Raw genomic sequence first — 13,842 nt, 5'->3', positions numbered from 1 at the left:
AAGATTGTTAAATCATGTTTCTTCCAACTGAGGCGGCTGTCTAAACTGAAGCCCATATTGTCCAAAAATAACCTGGAGACAGTAATGCATGCATTCCTTACATCTAGGCTTGATTACTGCAATTCGCTCCTGTTTGGTATCAGTCAGACCTCCATTGCACGACTACAACTGGTCCAGAATGCAGCAGCCCCATTTTTAACCAGTACAGGCAAAAGAGAGCACATTACACCAGTTTTGGCCTCACTGCACTGGTTACCAGTTCACCTTCGGATCCAGTTCAAAATACTCATGTCTAGAAATCGCTAAACAGTCTCTCTCACCCCCCCCCCCCCCCCCCCCAATCTCTGATCTGCTACAGCCGTATGTCCCACCACGTTCCCTGTGGTCAGCGGACCAGTTGCTCCTCACAGGTCCAGGAACTCGTCTTAAGCGCAGAGGTGACAGGACCTTCTCTGTAGCAGGACCAAGACTTTGGAACGAGTTACCTCTGATTGTCAGACAGGCCCCCTCCCTCCTGGTTTTCAAATCCCATTTAAAAACTCACTACTATTCAGTAGCTTTCAACACCAGATGATCTGTGTTGTGAACCTGTACGTTCCACACTGGTTTATCATATGTATTATCTGCATCGTTTTTATGTCTATATTTTGATTTGTATATTGCTTTGTGTGTTACCTGTTGTTCTGTCTGTACAGCACTTTGGTTGGCCTTGTAGCTGTTTTAAGTGCTCTATAAATAAAATGGTATGGTATGGTAAAGTAAATCTGTGTGTTTGGCTTTGCAAATAAATAAATAATTGGAGATAAAGTTAATCATCTCATTCAAATGCAGTCAGTTAAAGTTTAAACACAATGATTGCTCAATTAATGCTGTAACTTGACAGCAGAAGGGCACAGAAATACCATTAAATGTATATAAAAAGATGAAAACTTCATATTAAAACAAATAATAACGTGATTGCATTAAAAAAAAAACTGAAGTTACTTCCTTGCTGTGATCTACTGTAATCACATTTTTTGTTCAATCTGTTTCTAATTTGCAAATATAGAAAATGTTCTTACAAGTATCATTTATTTATTTTGCAGTCACTACCTACAGATGAGCCACAATGACAGACGGCGTATGTAGCCACGTGAAGGTGGTTGTTCGGGTGAGACCAGCCAACGAGAGTGAGAGACATGAAAACTGTCGAAATGTCGTCCAGGTGGTTGATAACCACATGCTCATATTTGACCCTAACGAAGAAGACTTGTCATGTTTTGGGTCACAAAAACTGTGCAGTAGAAACATCCACAAGAAGGCTAACAAAGACCTAAAATTTGTTTTTGACCATGTCTTTGATGAAAACTCTACACAAGTTGATGTTTTTGAAAACACAACGAAAGGAGTGTTGGATGGCGTGATGAACGGGTTCAACTGCACAGGTAATGGATTAATTGTTGATTCATTTTAATTCACTTAATAGTCATGATGCAATCTAAATTTATTTTGCATTTACTTGCAAATGTTTTTTTTTACACTTCTTGGTTCATCCTGATTGCAGTTACAGTATCTCAGAATAGTCCACGTGTGTTGCCAATGTAGGAAAAAAATGTTGTGCTATAGATGTAGAAACAAGTCCGTATAGAGTATTATTATGTCAGTAAACTTTGTCTGCTTATTCCATACAGACAAATATTCCAGTCAGGGGCATGCAAGAAAAAAGTGCCACAGGCGTAATCATACTATGGCAAATCATGGCTAGAGTCATAGTCAGTAACAGGAAAAGTCAAAGCCAATATACACAAATAAAAATCACAGGTGGTTTGTGGAAATTATCCTTAAATTTGTAAGTTTACCTGGTCACTTGTCACACTATTTTTTTTTATCTAGATATGCTCAGTGCAACTTTCCTTGCTATTGTATCCAATTCAATTCAACCTTTATTTCTGCAGTTAAGTCTCGTTGAGCCACAAGGACTCATTTACAAGAGAGACCTGTTTTAACAAAGAGTGATGACAACAGTGGATAATCGTATAAAAAGCATATAAAATGAAAAGTAAATGGAATAACTGATTTACAACCGAACAAAAACATCCATCCATCCATTATCTTCCGTTTATTCCGAAGTCAAGTCGTGAGGGCAGCATCTTGATCAGGGAGGCCCAGACATCTCTTTCCACAGCCACCTCTTCCAGCCCTTCTGGGAGGACTCCATGGCATTCCCAGGCCAAACTTAGAGACTTAATCTCTCCAGCGTGTCCTGGGTCTTCCCCTGGGTCTCCTCCCAGTTGGACATCCCTGAAGCACCTCTTTAGGGAGGCGCCAAGGGGGCATCCTTACCAGATGCCTGAACCACCTCAACTGGCTCCTCGACGTGGAGAAGCAGTGGTTCTACTCCGAATCTCTCCCGAATAACTGAACTTCTCACCCTATCTCTAAGGGAGAGTCCAGCTACCCTACGGAGAAAACTCATTTCAACCACCTGTATCCGCAATCTCATTCTTTCGGTCACTACCCAGAGCTCATGACCATAGATGAGGGTATGAACTTAGACCGACCGGTAAACAGAGAGCTTTGCCTTAGAGCTCAGCTCTCTTCACCACAACAGACCAGCACAGCATCCACAATACTGCAGATGCTGTACTAATCCATCTGTCAATCTCACGCTCCATTCTTCCCTCACTCGTGAACAAAACGACAAGATACTTGAACTCCTCCACGTCAGGCAGAACCTCACCCTCAACCTGAAGGGAGCAATCCACCCTTTTCCGGTTGAGGACCATTGCCTCAGATTTGGAGGTGCTGATTCTCATCCCAGCCGCTTCACACTCGGCTGCGAACCGCTCCAGTGAGAGGTGAAGATCACGGCACAATGACGCTAACGGGACAACATCATCTGCAAAGAGTAGAGATGGAATCCTGTGGCCACTTGGGCTGAGTACCGAACCGAGGTTCTTAAATGGCACCTACCGAACTGCACTGGTCGGTGTATGGATTGAAACGTCACTCTTTTTTCGGTGTCAAGTTTCAGTATTGGCTGTAACGTGTCACGTGTTTTCAGCACGCCGGCAGGTAAAACGCAGACGTATGACAAACGGACTACGTGTTTACACCCAGAGCTGTTTAAAGCTGCTCCACAGCTTGTATGTCTATGGGGCTGGTTACGCCCACAGACGGGGTTCTTGTATGCAACGCGTGTGTTGACGAACGGCTTCGACAACACACGCAGCTTTCTGCTTACGAGCAGAACTTTGCTTTGTGTTTTTTTGCAAGAAGAGAGAAGGACAGCAGCTTCCCCTCCTCCTCTCAGCATTAAAGTCAACCTGTGAGTGTTAAACGGACTGAATCAACATTCCACGGCCCGAGTCCTCTTCATCAAAGAACTCCTAAGGACGGAGCTATGCCTGTGTTTCAGCTGGTAAGTTTACATTTGTTAACATTACTGCAGCTTAACACTTACATCGTGGGGAATTAAACTAGGATCCATGTAATGCTAACTTTAAGATATTAGTGTATAAATTTATTTTAGCTACGTAGCTAGCTAAACTCAGAAGCTAACTAAATATTGACAGTAACTGATGAAGCTTAGCTTGTAAAACTGTGCTCATCCATCGGACCAGCTGCTTAAAAAGTTTGCCTAATGTTCACCGGGTTTTTTTTAATGTTCTCCTCACAGGAGCCTCTGACCCAGATGTGAGGACAGAAGCAGACAAAAGTACAACGAGATGGGGGCCACAGGACAATTACAAACTTTGTTGTTTTCAACTAGTTTGACATGACTGTCAACAAGGAAGAGGGCCGACAATGGAGGAGGGGGCGTGACAAAGAGACCATCTTATCACCGACATAACTGGTTTGTTCCACTTTGGAGTAAGCTGTTGGGGGAAGAATCAGTTTTGTGTTAGTTTCCTTGACTGATGAAGCCTTCCGGATCGAAGGCGAAATGTTTCAGCACAAAAAAAGAAACTGTCCAGATGACCTGACTGAAAAATGTTGGATCACACACTTTGTTGTTAAAGTTTGCTGCCTTTTTCTACAATGGAGGCTGCATGGTGGAGGTAAGTAAACTTTAAAGGATTTTGTTGACCAGTTAAACTTTTGTCTCTCAGCCTAGATCATGTTTTTTGATCAATAATAACACAACCATGTTATTGTTTATGTTTTGTGTTCTCATGTCAGTTAGGGAGATGATAAGAGCCCTAAACCCCAGAGAACCACTGAGAAGATTCAGGCAGAGACACAGAGGTGCAGAAGTCTGCATTAACCCTAACCTCAGTGAGTCTAGTGACCTGCTGGTGGAATGTTTGGAACGATATGTCAGTGCTATCAAACTTGACAACCAGGTGTCTGTGTGTGCAACAAGCATCATCCACACCCTCAGAATGAACATTTCCTACTGCAGGAGACACCATCAGCCAGGAGTGGGCTTGTTTGTGTCCAGAGAAAGCAAACATGTTGATTTTTCTCAAGAAAAACTGTTTAATAAAAAGGTTGTCAGTGTGTAGCAGTGAGCATTAGACACTGGCATGTCACTGGTTTGAAACTGATCTTTTGAACTGGAAATTATTTATTTATTTTTATGTAAGAAAACTGCTTGGATAGAAATACCAAAGTTAACAAATTAAACTCACAATTTGTACAGTAATGTGTAACGTAATTTTATTCTTGTTAGAATTAATATTAATTACAAAACTGGTACCGAAAAAAGAACCTTCCAGGAACGACACCCAAGTGAAGGTACCGACACTGTACCGATACCGACACGTTACCGATACGATTTTATTTATTTATTTATTTATTTATTTAGAAAGGTACCCATCCCTAGAGGCCACCGAACCAGAAACCCTCCGCCAGCTGGCTGCACCGAGAAATTCTGTCCATAAAGTTATAAACAGAATCGGTGACAACGGGCAGCCCTGGCGGAGTCCATCTCCCACCCTGAAGGGGTCTGACTCTCTGCTGGCAATGCAAACTAAACCCTTGCATCACTTGTATAGGGACTGAACAGCCCGTTGTAGTGAACTTGACCTGATGTCAAATCTTGACCTTAGGATCATATGGTCAGAAACTGTCATTTCATTGATTTGCATCCAGAAATACAGGTTGATCGATCCTGAGACTTTCTTTCTTGAATTAATCAAGTGGAAAAGACAATTAAAGACATAAAATAAATAATAAATAGGCGGACGGTGCGGAGTCAGGCACGGGAGCTCCCTTCTCTCGTTGTCCCCGAACCAAACCGCAGATCTACAACACTACTGATGGAAAGCTTATAGTGGAGGATGAGTTTTTAAACTTTCTTGTGGTCAAAATCAAGACTATGTGCCAGGAAGAGCTTGTGCTGCTCGCATCCAACACGTTCGACTTTGAGTGGATTGAGTCCTCTAGAAAAGTCCTGTTTGAACTGTGTTCCAATTCCAAACAGCGGTATGTGGCCTTCAAAGGAAGTCAGAAAGCTGTAAATGCCATTAAAAGCTGTTTAAAAGTTCTGAATGAGTGCGGGGAAGCTATACCTCACTTTGTCTCCCACTTCCTGGATGAGCTGCCGCCTGTGACGTTCAACAGCCTGGATGTCTCCAACTTACTCAGCAAGATGGAGCGTCTACAGAGCGAGGTTTGTGCCCTGAAGCATACAGTGTCACGCCAAGTGGACGTTGAGGAGAAGTTGCGTGAGGTTACCACCACCATTGACCGCAGAGTCACGGCAATGGAACGACATTTGGTCCTTGGAGGTGGAGGATCCAGCAGTGTGAATACGCCTGTTCCAGGAATACCCAACGCCAGTGACTTGACATTGGCTGCGGACGGCTCCGAGGAGGTGGTAACATGCATGGATTCTGTTCGAACAAACTGTGTTATTGCTGATAATGCCGCTTTGGCCGTGAATGGGACCTACACCGACGATCCCAGGATTATTGGCGAGTCTGCGGTGAGTGATAACCGTAACCGAAGCTGTGCTACAGATGCGCCCATCAGTTCGCCCACATGGAACTTGGTGGTGAAACAATGGCGGCGTTTGAAAACTGAGAGCCATTCAGCTACATTAAAACGCCAAGCTAAACCTGAGCGTAAAAGACCAGCACCTATTATCGGTACTGGTGCTCAAAGCACCATAAAAGTGGTCAGAACGAAGCTTGTAACTGTTTTTACAACTAGATTTATTCCAGATCTTGATGATGAGACACTAATGAACTATCTTAAAGGAAAACTTGGACGCGATGTTCAGTGCCGGCGTATTGTCACTGGGAACACCAGATATAGTTCTTTTAAAGTCAGTGTGGAGTGTGAGAACGTTGCAGAAGTGTACAACCCAGAGCTGTGGCCAGAGGGTTCGGTTGTGCGCCGTTACTATGAGCCACGGAATAAACCTACAACGTCCAAAGGGCTTGGGGTGATCACTTCAAGTGATGCCAAAGGGATGGATGCAACGGCTGCAGTGAATCCTTCATAGACTAATTAATGCGTGTTATTTCTTACAATTGCCGGGGACTGCGTGTCGGTAACACAGCTGGAGATAAAGCACGACGTCTGGTTGTGGATAGACTGTTGCAAAAATGTGATATCCTTTGTTTACAAGAGACCTTTTTATCAAAACAGGATTTGGGAAGTTTGAACTGTATTAATGACTGTTTCTGTGGAGCTGGTGAATCTACTGTGGATCTTTCTATGGGGATAGTGAGAGGACGCATCGCAGGAGGAGTAGCCATTCTATGGCACAAAAAGCTGGACCCAGTTCTTAATGTCATCAGAACTGGTGTTGACTGGTGTATTGCTGTACATTTAAAAGTTGAAAAAAAAGAATTTGTTATTATTAATGTCTACACACCATACGAGTGTCCCCAGAATGAAGACATTTATTTGAATAGACTTGCTTTCTTGAACTCTTTCATTGATGACCATTATCTTACCTCTGTGTATGTAGTAGGTGATATGAATGCAGATATATCTGATGAATGTTCCTCATTTGCTAAACATATGCATCAGTTTTGTGATGATAACAGTTTCATATTGTCCAGTCAGCAAATGCTACCTGCAGATAGTTATACTTATATAAGTGAAGCTTGGCATACAACGTCATGGCTTGACCATTGCATTAGCTCTGCTGATGCCCATGCTGTTGTAAAATCAATAGAAATATTATATGAGTATTCTATGTCAGATCATGTTCCATTTTTAATGATGCTGGATATTAAAAGTCTTCCAGAGTTCATATGGGGGGTAAATAGTGCCACCACAGTTAAATTCCAATGGTCCAGACTCTCTAAAGATGACCTATCAGTATATCATATGAAAACTGATTTTCTTTTAAGTAAAATAAGTCTTCCTCTTCAATCTATTATGTGCTCAGATGTTAATTGCAGTAATATATCTCACTGTATAGACCTTCATACTATGTATGATGGCATTGTGGGTGCTTTGAATGAGGCTACAAGATCATACTCTACATGTAGAAAGACTAATAACATTAGGCCAGGTTGGAATAAATATGTGTCAGGATACCATGCAGAAGCCAAACAGGCATATAAGATGTGGGTAGAAGCAGGTAGACCAAGAGATGGGACTCTTCTAGATTATAAAAAATTAACAAGTGCCAACTTTAAATATGCCATTCGATACATTTCCAAACGTGAGCAGAACATGAGAGCAGATTCCATGGCTGAAAAACTGCTTTGTAATAATACCATTGGCTTTTGGAATGATGTCCGAGCTTTAAACAGGTCTACTGCATTGCTCCCCAGTACCATTGAAGGCATATCTGGGGCTGATAACATAGCAGAACTATGGAGACAGCATTATTCTACTTTATTTAACTGTGTAAAAAGTGAACCATATGGACTGGGAAATATTGCCAAGAGTGATGTGGTTCTAATAACCCCTAGTGAAGTCCAGCAGGCTATTGCGTACTTGTGTGAGAATAAGGCAACAGGTTCTGATAGCATTTCAGCAGAACATCTGAAATATGCCAGCCAAAAAGTGGCTGTGCTGCTTGCAATGTGTTTCTCTGGGTTTATGATCCATGGACAGTTGCCTGATTCCTTATTATCTATCATCCTTGTGCCGGTAATTAAGGACAAAACTAGCAAGGTTGGTAGCCTTAATAACTACAGACCTATAGCTTTAGCGAGTGTGATATCTAAAGTGTTTGAAAAAATCTTACTTGATCGTCTCAGTAAGTTTATTAGTACAACAGATAATCAATTTGGTTTTAAAGCCAAGTTGGGAACTGATTTCTGTATTTATGGCCTGAAAGAGGCAGCAAGAGCATATCTAAGAAAAAATTAATCTGTGTTAATTGGGTTTATTGATGCCTCTAAGGCTTTTGATCGTGTCAATCATTACAAGTTATTTGATAAATTAAAACAGAGAGGTGCTCCAGATATTATTATACGAATTTTAGTTTACTGGTATTCTAACCAGAAAATGCATGTAAAATGGGGCAATAACATCTCTGCCTGCTTTGGAGTGAGTAATGGTGTGCGTCAGGGTGGGCTTCTTTCGCCTGCCCTGTTTAACTTGTACATGGACGACCTGTCAAAAGAAATGAACCTCTGTAAAACTAGATGTATGATCGGTGATACCCTGGTTAATCACTTTATGTATGCTGATGACCTGGCTGTCCTCTCACCCAGCAGTGTTGGTTTTCAGCAGCTACTGAATATCTGCTCTGATTATGGGTTGAGATATGATGTGCAGTATAATGCTAAGAAAACTGTTGTGCTAATATGTAGGACTAAAGCAGACAAACAACTCTGTTTCCCAGATTTTTTTTTGTCAAGCCAAAAGTTAAATGTTTGTTCTAAAACAAAATATCTGGGTCACTACATCACAGACCAGCTCTGTGACGATGATGACATTTATCGGCAGTGTCGCATGTTGTACGCCCAGGCAAACATTCTGGGGAGGAAGTTTCACATGTGTACTGATGACGTAAAAATAAGTCTGTTTAAAGCTTATTGTACATCCTTGTATGCGGCTCCTTTGTGGTGTAAGTTCAAAAAAGCTAGCATGCAGAAGCTTAAGGTTGCTTATAATGACTCCCTGAGAATTTTGCTTAAGAAACCAAGGTCCAGCAGTGCAAGTGAAATGTTTTGTAATGCGCATGTCAGATCGTTTCAGGCACTCATGAGAAATTTGATATACAAGTTTATGTGTCGTTTGTGCAGCTCCATGAACAGTCTTATTGTAATGTTTTCACATCCCTCTGTTAGTGCGCTAAGATATCAGTCAGCTCTGTGGAAACATTGGTATGCAAGTCTTTTATAAGATTTTATTTTTTTAAATCTTTCTTTTCTTTTTTGTGTGTTGTGTGTCATGCTTTTGTGGACTACAAGTCTGATGAATAAAGTAATCAATCAATCAATCAATCAAAAAAAAAAAAAAATTCTCTATGATCATTACTATTTTACAAATGTTTTGATAATCAAAGTGTTTTGGTTCAAACAATGTCTACATGTTGAAGTGAACTACTCATTTTTATTTACTTAAACAGTAGTAATGATTCTTAATCCTCAATTCAAAGTGAAATCAAGTTAGAGTACGTTACAGAGTAATGATTCAATTTCTTGATCGTCTGCTTTGAAGTGAGCAAATTTGTAAGTGTGTCAAAGTTCGAGTTTCGGTCAACTGAAAGTTTACTGAAAAAGAAATGTCATGTTTAACTTTTACAGCGAGATACTTGGTGGGAGACTCCACGAAGTCTGGTTTTTCCATGATATCTTTCTGTCTGTTCTTAAACAATCTGAATCTTTTCCTTGACTTTTAATAACACCTTACATCACAAACCACACCTCTGCTTTGGTCCATCGACCAATCAAAAGGCTCTCAAATGAACCGGAAGTAGAGCTCTTTAAAATGTGGGCACTTCCTAGTTCAAGCAGAGTTTTTGGAATCCAGAATGCAGAGAGTTTGGGAGTTCCTGAATGCAGAACGCGGGCATTCAGGATGCTGCTGAATTAGAATCAAGCTGAACCAGAGACGATTTTGGGAATTATAACTTCTGTTTGGATAACCTCACACGACTCCCAAGGTCTTTAGCTGTTCTACGGAGACGCTGAATAGTGGCTTGAAGTGGGACTTCACGCCGGAACTGATCTATCTTCAGAAAAGGTAAAAGTCGACCTTCACCCAAAGTGTACTGTTGGGACAAGCTGATTTCCAAAAGAGCGTGCTGTTCTGGTTAAAACAGACAAATTCCCTCACAAATCTCTCTCAGATAAACTTCATCTTTCCATCTTTAAACTCTCCTATCTGCTAGAAAATTAATCCAGATGTTTTCAGAAATGTCTGTGGTGTAGCAACGGAAAATCATGGCCGTATGGTTTTCCTGGTTGTAAAGCTGATTAATTATGTTGTTATTTTCATATTCTGCCAAATTAATGTAAATGTGTGATGTGTTAAACTTGATTCTGTTAATAAATGACCCACTGTCGTGGTGAGTCAAAGATAATTAACGTCTCACGTCCACATTTTATGAAATTCAATGCACGTATGTTATACAGTCCAGAAAAATGAAGAACCCGTTTAATGTATGAATATATCTCAGGATATGTCATACTACACCGTTACGAGTCTCCAATCCCATACTCATGGAGCACCCCCGACAGTGTACCCCGAGGAGCACGTTGAATGCCTTCTCCAAGTCCACAAAACACATGTAGACTGGATGGGCAAACTCCCATGACCTCTCAAGGACCCTAGTGAAGGTAAAGAGCTGATCCAGTGTTCCACAGACAGGACAGAACCTACATTGTTCCTTCTGGATCTGAGGTTCAACCAACGACTGGACTCGCTTCTCCAGTACCCCTGAATAGACCTTACCAGGGAGGCTAAGGAGAGTGATGCCTCTATAATTGGAGCACACCATCTGGTCGCCCTTTTTTGAAGGGGGGGAATCACCACCCCAGTCTGCCAGTCCAGTGGCACTGCCCCCGATGTCCACACGGCATTGCAAAAGCGTGTCAGCCAAGACAGCCCCACATCATCCAGAGCCTTAAGGAAATCAGAGTGAATCTCATCCACTCCCAGAGCCCTGCCACCTCCGAGCTCTTTAACTACCTCGGTGACCTCAGCCACAGTTATGAACTGATCGACTCCAATGTCCCCTGACTCAACAACAGCACCCCACCTTCACTGGACATGGTGTTAGTAAAGTGCTGCTTTCCCCTCCTCAGCCACCTGATGGTTTGCCAGAATCTCCTCAAAGCCGACCAAGAGTCTCTGTCCAAGGTCTCACCGAACTCTTCCCACATCCGAGCTTTTGCCTCAACAACAGCCAAGGCTGCACACCGCTTGGCCCTCCGGTACTCCGCAGTTGCCTCCAGAGTCCCACTGGCCAACAAGGCCCGATAGGACTCCTCTGTAGATGAACAGATGCTTAGATATATTCATCAATTAAAATGGATTCTCTCATTTTTCTGGACTGAATAAAACGTGCATTGATTTTAATAAAATGTAACGTGAGAAGTTATTTATCTTTGACCCATCAAAATGAATGTGGCCATTTATTTACAGAATCAAAGTTTAACATCAAACATTTACATTAATTTGGCAAAATATGAAATTAACAACATAATTAATCAGCAGCTGTACACTTAGAAAACCATACGGCGATGGTTGAAACTTTACACAGACATTTCTAAAATATCTGGAATGATTTCTACTTGATAGAAGAATTTAAAGATGGAAAATGAAGTTTAAAGGGAGTGAAAGATGGATGAGGGAGAATGTGGTGTGTATGAGTGAAAAGTGTTGACAGGACGACACCCTCCATCCGACCCAGCTTTCCTCGGTACGCTCAGTAGGAGACTAGACTCATTTACCTCTCTGACGATGAATCAGCAGAAGAGGAACTCCAGTTAACGCTACCTTTCAGCGTCTCCGTAGGATGGCAGAGATATATCCGGAGTGGTGACGGGACTTCGTCAACAACAGTTCACCTCCACGGGTGGACTCTACATGAGTGGGGTTCTTCAGAAGTTCCACTCAGAGGTGGAAGATGTTATAATCCCATAAAACTCGGAGGAGCCCTGCGGTCATGTCAGGGTTTTCCTGTTTCCCAGCCAGACTCCAACAGAACTTCACAGAACTGAGAACTGGGCACATCACAGAACTGCCACTTCACCGAGCTGGGAGAACTAGAAAGTACCGACATTTTAAAGAGCTCTATCTCCGGTTCATTTGGGAGTCTTCCCATTGGTCAATGTCGACCAGACGGGTGTGTTTTGTGACGTAAGAGGTTACTAGAAGTCAGAAAACAGCAAGCATTGTTATGGAACATATTGAAAATGTTCTCAGAGACAGAGAGAGAAATGTTTGGGCGAGTTTGGAGAAACAGGTGCCAACTTCTCTATTTACGTCTGAGAGGATGTAAAACAACGACCATTCGTTCCAACAACTTGTCTGCTTAGATTCCGACCTTGGAACTAACGTACACTGCTCATTCAAAGACAGAACATCAGAAAATGCATAATTACTCTGTAACAGGCCTTAACATGAATTCTAACTTTGCATGAGGATTAAAAAATCATTACACTGTTTCACAGTTAATAAAATTGATTAGTTCACTGCAACATCTAAAATGGTTTGAACTAAAACACTTTGATTATCAACATTTGTAAAATAGTAATGATAATAGAAAAGAGTGTTCTTTCACTTGAAATCAAGAAAGAAAGTCTCAGGATGAGTCAACCTGTATTTCTGGATTCAAATCAATGAAAAGACAGTTTTGACATCAGGTCAAGTTCACTACACCTCCTTCAGCATGACAGCCTCCCTAACCCAGGGTGTCCACCACCAAGTTCGTGGATGACCACCGCAAGAAGCACCGACAAACTTGCGTTCACAGGTCAAAGCAGCTACCTCAACAAGCGAGTTGCGGAACATGGCCCACTCAGACTCAATGTCCCCTACCTCAGCTGGGATGCGGTTAAATCTCTGCCGGAGGTGTGAGTTGAAGATCTCTGACGTTTTCTTCTGCCAGGCATTCCCAGCAAACCCTCACTATACTAACCCACCTTCGGCCACTGCCCATAGCATCATGCACCCGACTTTTATGGCCCTTCCTGCAGGTGGTGGATCTACAGGAAGGCAAACCCATGCTGCTCCTTTGGGCTGAGCCTGACTGGGCCCCATGGGCAGAGACCCGGTCACCAGGCGCTCGCCAACGAGCCCCTCCCTTAGGCCTGACTCCAGGTTGGTGCCCCTGTAACCCACGTTTGGGCAAGGCAACAAAAACAGCCACATTATAAAGCGGTGTAGAAAACTAAAAACAGGAACATGTCTGCTTTGGGTTTGCCATGAACTTAACTAGGACTGAAACTATTCCTCGAATAATTCGAGGACCTCGATTACAAAAAAAAATCCTCGAGGCAAATTTATCTGCCTAGAAGCTTCATTAAACTATTCAGAGCACTGTGGTCTTGCCAGAAGGTTTGTGTGTTACACAAATCTAGCGCTTCTGCTAGCATTTCCGCTAACGCATATGTGCTAAGTTTGTAGTTATGGAGGGAACGGAGACTGCGTAGAAGAAGAGCCCCGAAAACAACAAAAACTGTCAAAAGTTTGGGAACATTTTAGGCTAAACAAAAAAAGACAACACAGCAAAATGCTTCCACTGCAAAGCAGAACTGGAGTAACCACAACCGCACGTTGTCGATGTTGCAGCGTCTGAAGAGAAAACACCTGCTGTAGCATCGAACTCGTCCGCAGCTGTAACCGGTATCATGTTCTCTTTGCAAAATACGTGTGTGGTAATCTGTCATGTTATCGATGTGAGGCATATTTTTGCTAAGGTTACATCTAATGACTAATCATAGTGGCTACCTGGCAGGGTCTGTACGTTGTGTGAGGGGGAAAAAAACT

The 13,842-nt window shown here is 42.3% G+C and overlaps 1 protein-coding gene across 1 annotated transcript in view; it reads left to right on the top strand.

Annotated features, from left to right (window-relative positions):
• The first annotated feature begins 1,108 nt into the window (after positions 1-1,108).
• The window catches only part of kif18a (kinesin family member 18A), a 170,484-nt gene continuing 157,750 nt past the window's right edge, over positions 1,109-13,842 (top strand). The window contains exon 1 of the mRNA XM_037689400.1: positions 1,109-1,424. Within this exon, the coding sequence (XP_037545328.1) occupies positions 1,109-1,424 (316 nt within the window). The remainder of the gene's footprint in view (positions 1,425-13,842) is intronic.

The sequence above is a fragment of the Nematolebias whitei genome, chromosome 2 (genome assembly GCF_014905685.2).
Source record: "Nematolebias whitei isolate Nwh7 chromosome 2, NemWhi1, whole genome shotgun sequence".
Taxonomy (NCBI): Eukaryota; Metazoa; Chordata; class Actinopteri; order Cyprinodontiformes; family Rivulidae; genus Nematolebias; species Nematolebias whitei.
Note: the sequence above shows the minus strand (reverse complement) of the source record. Positions and strands in the feature narration are given on the sequence as shown.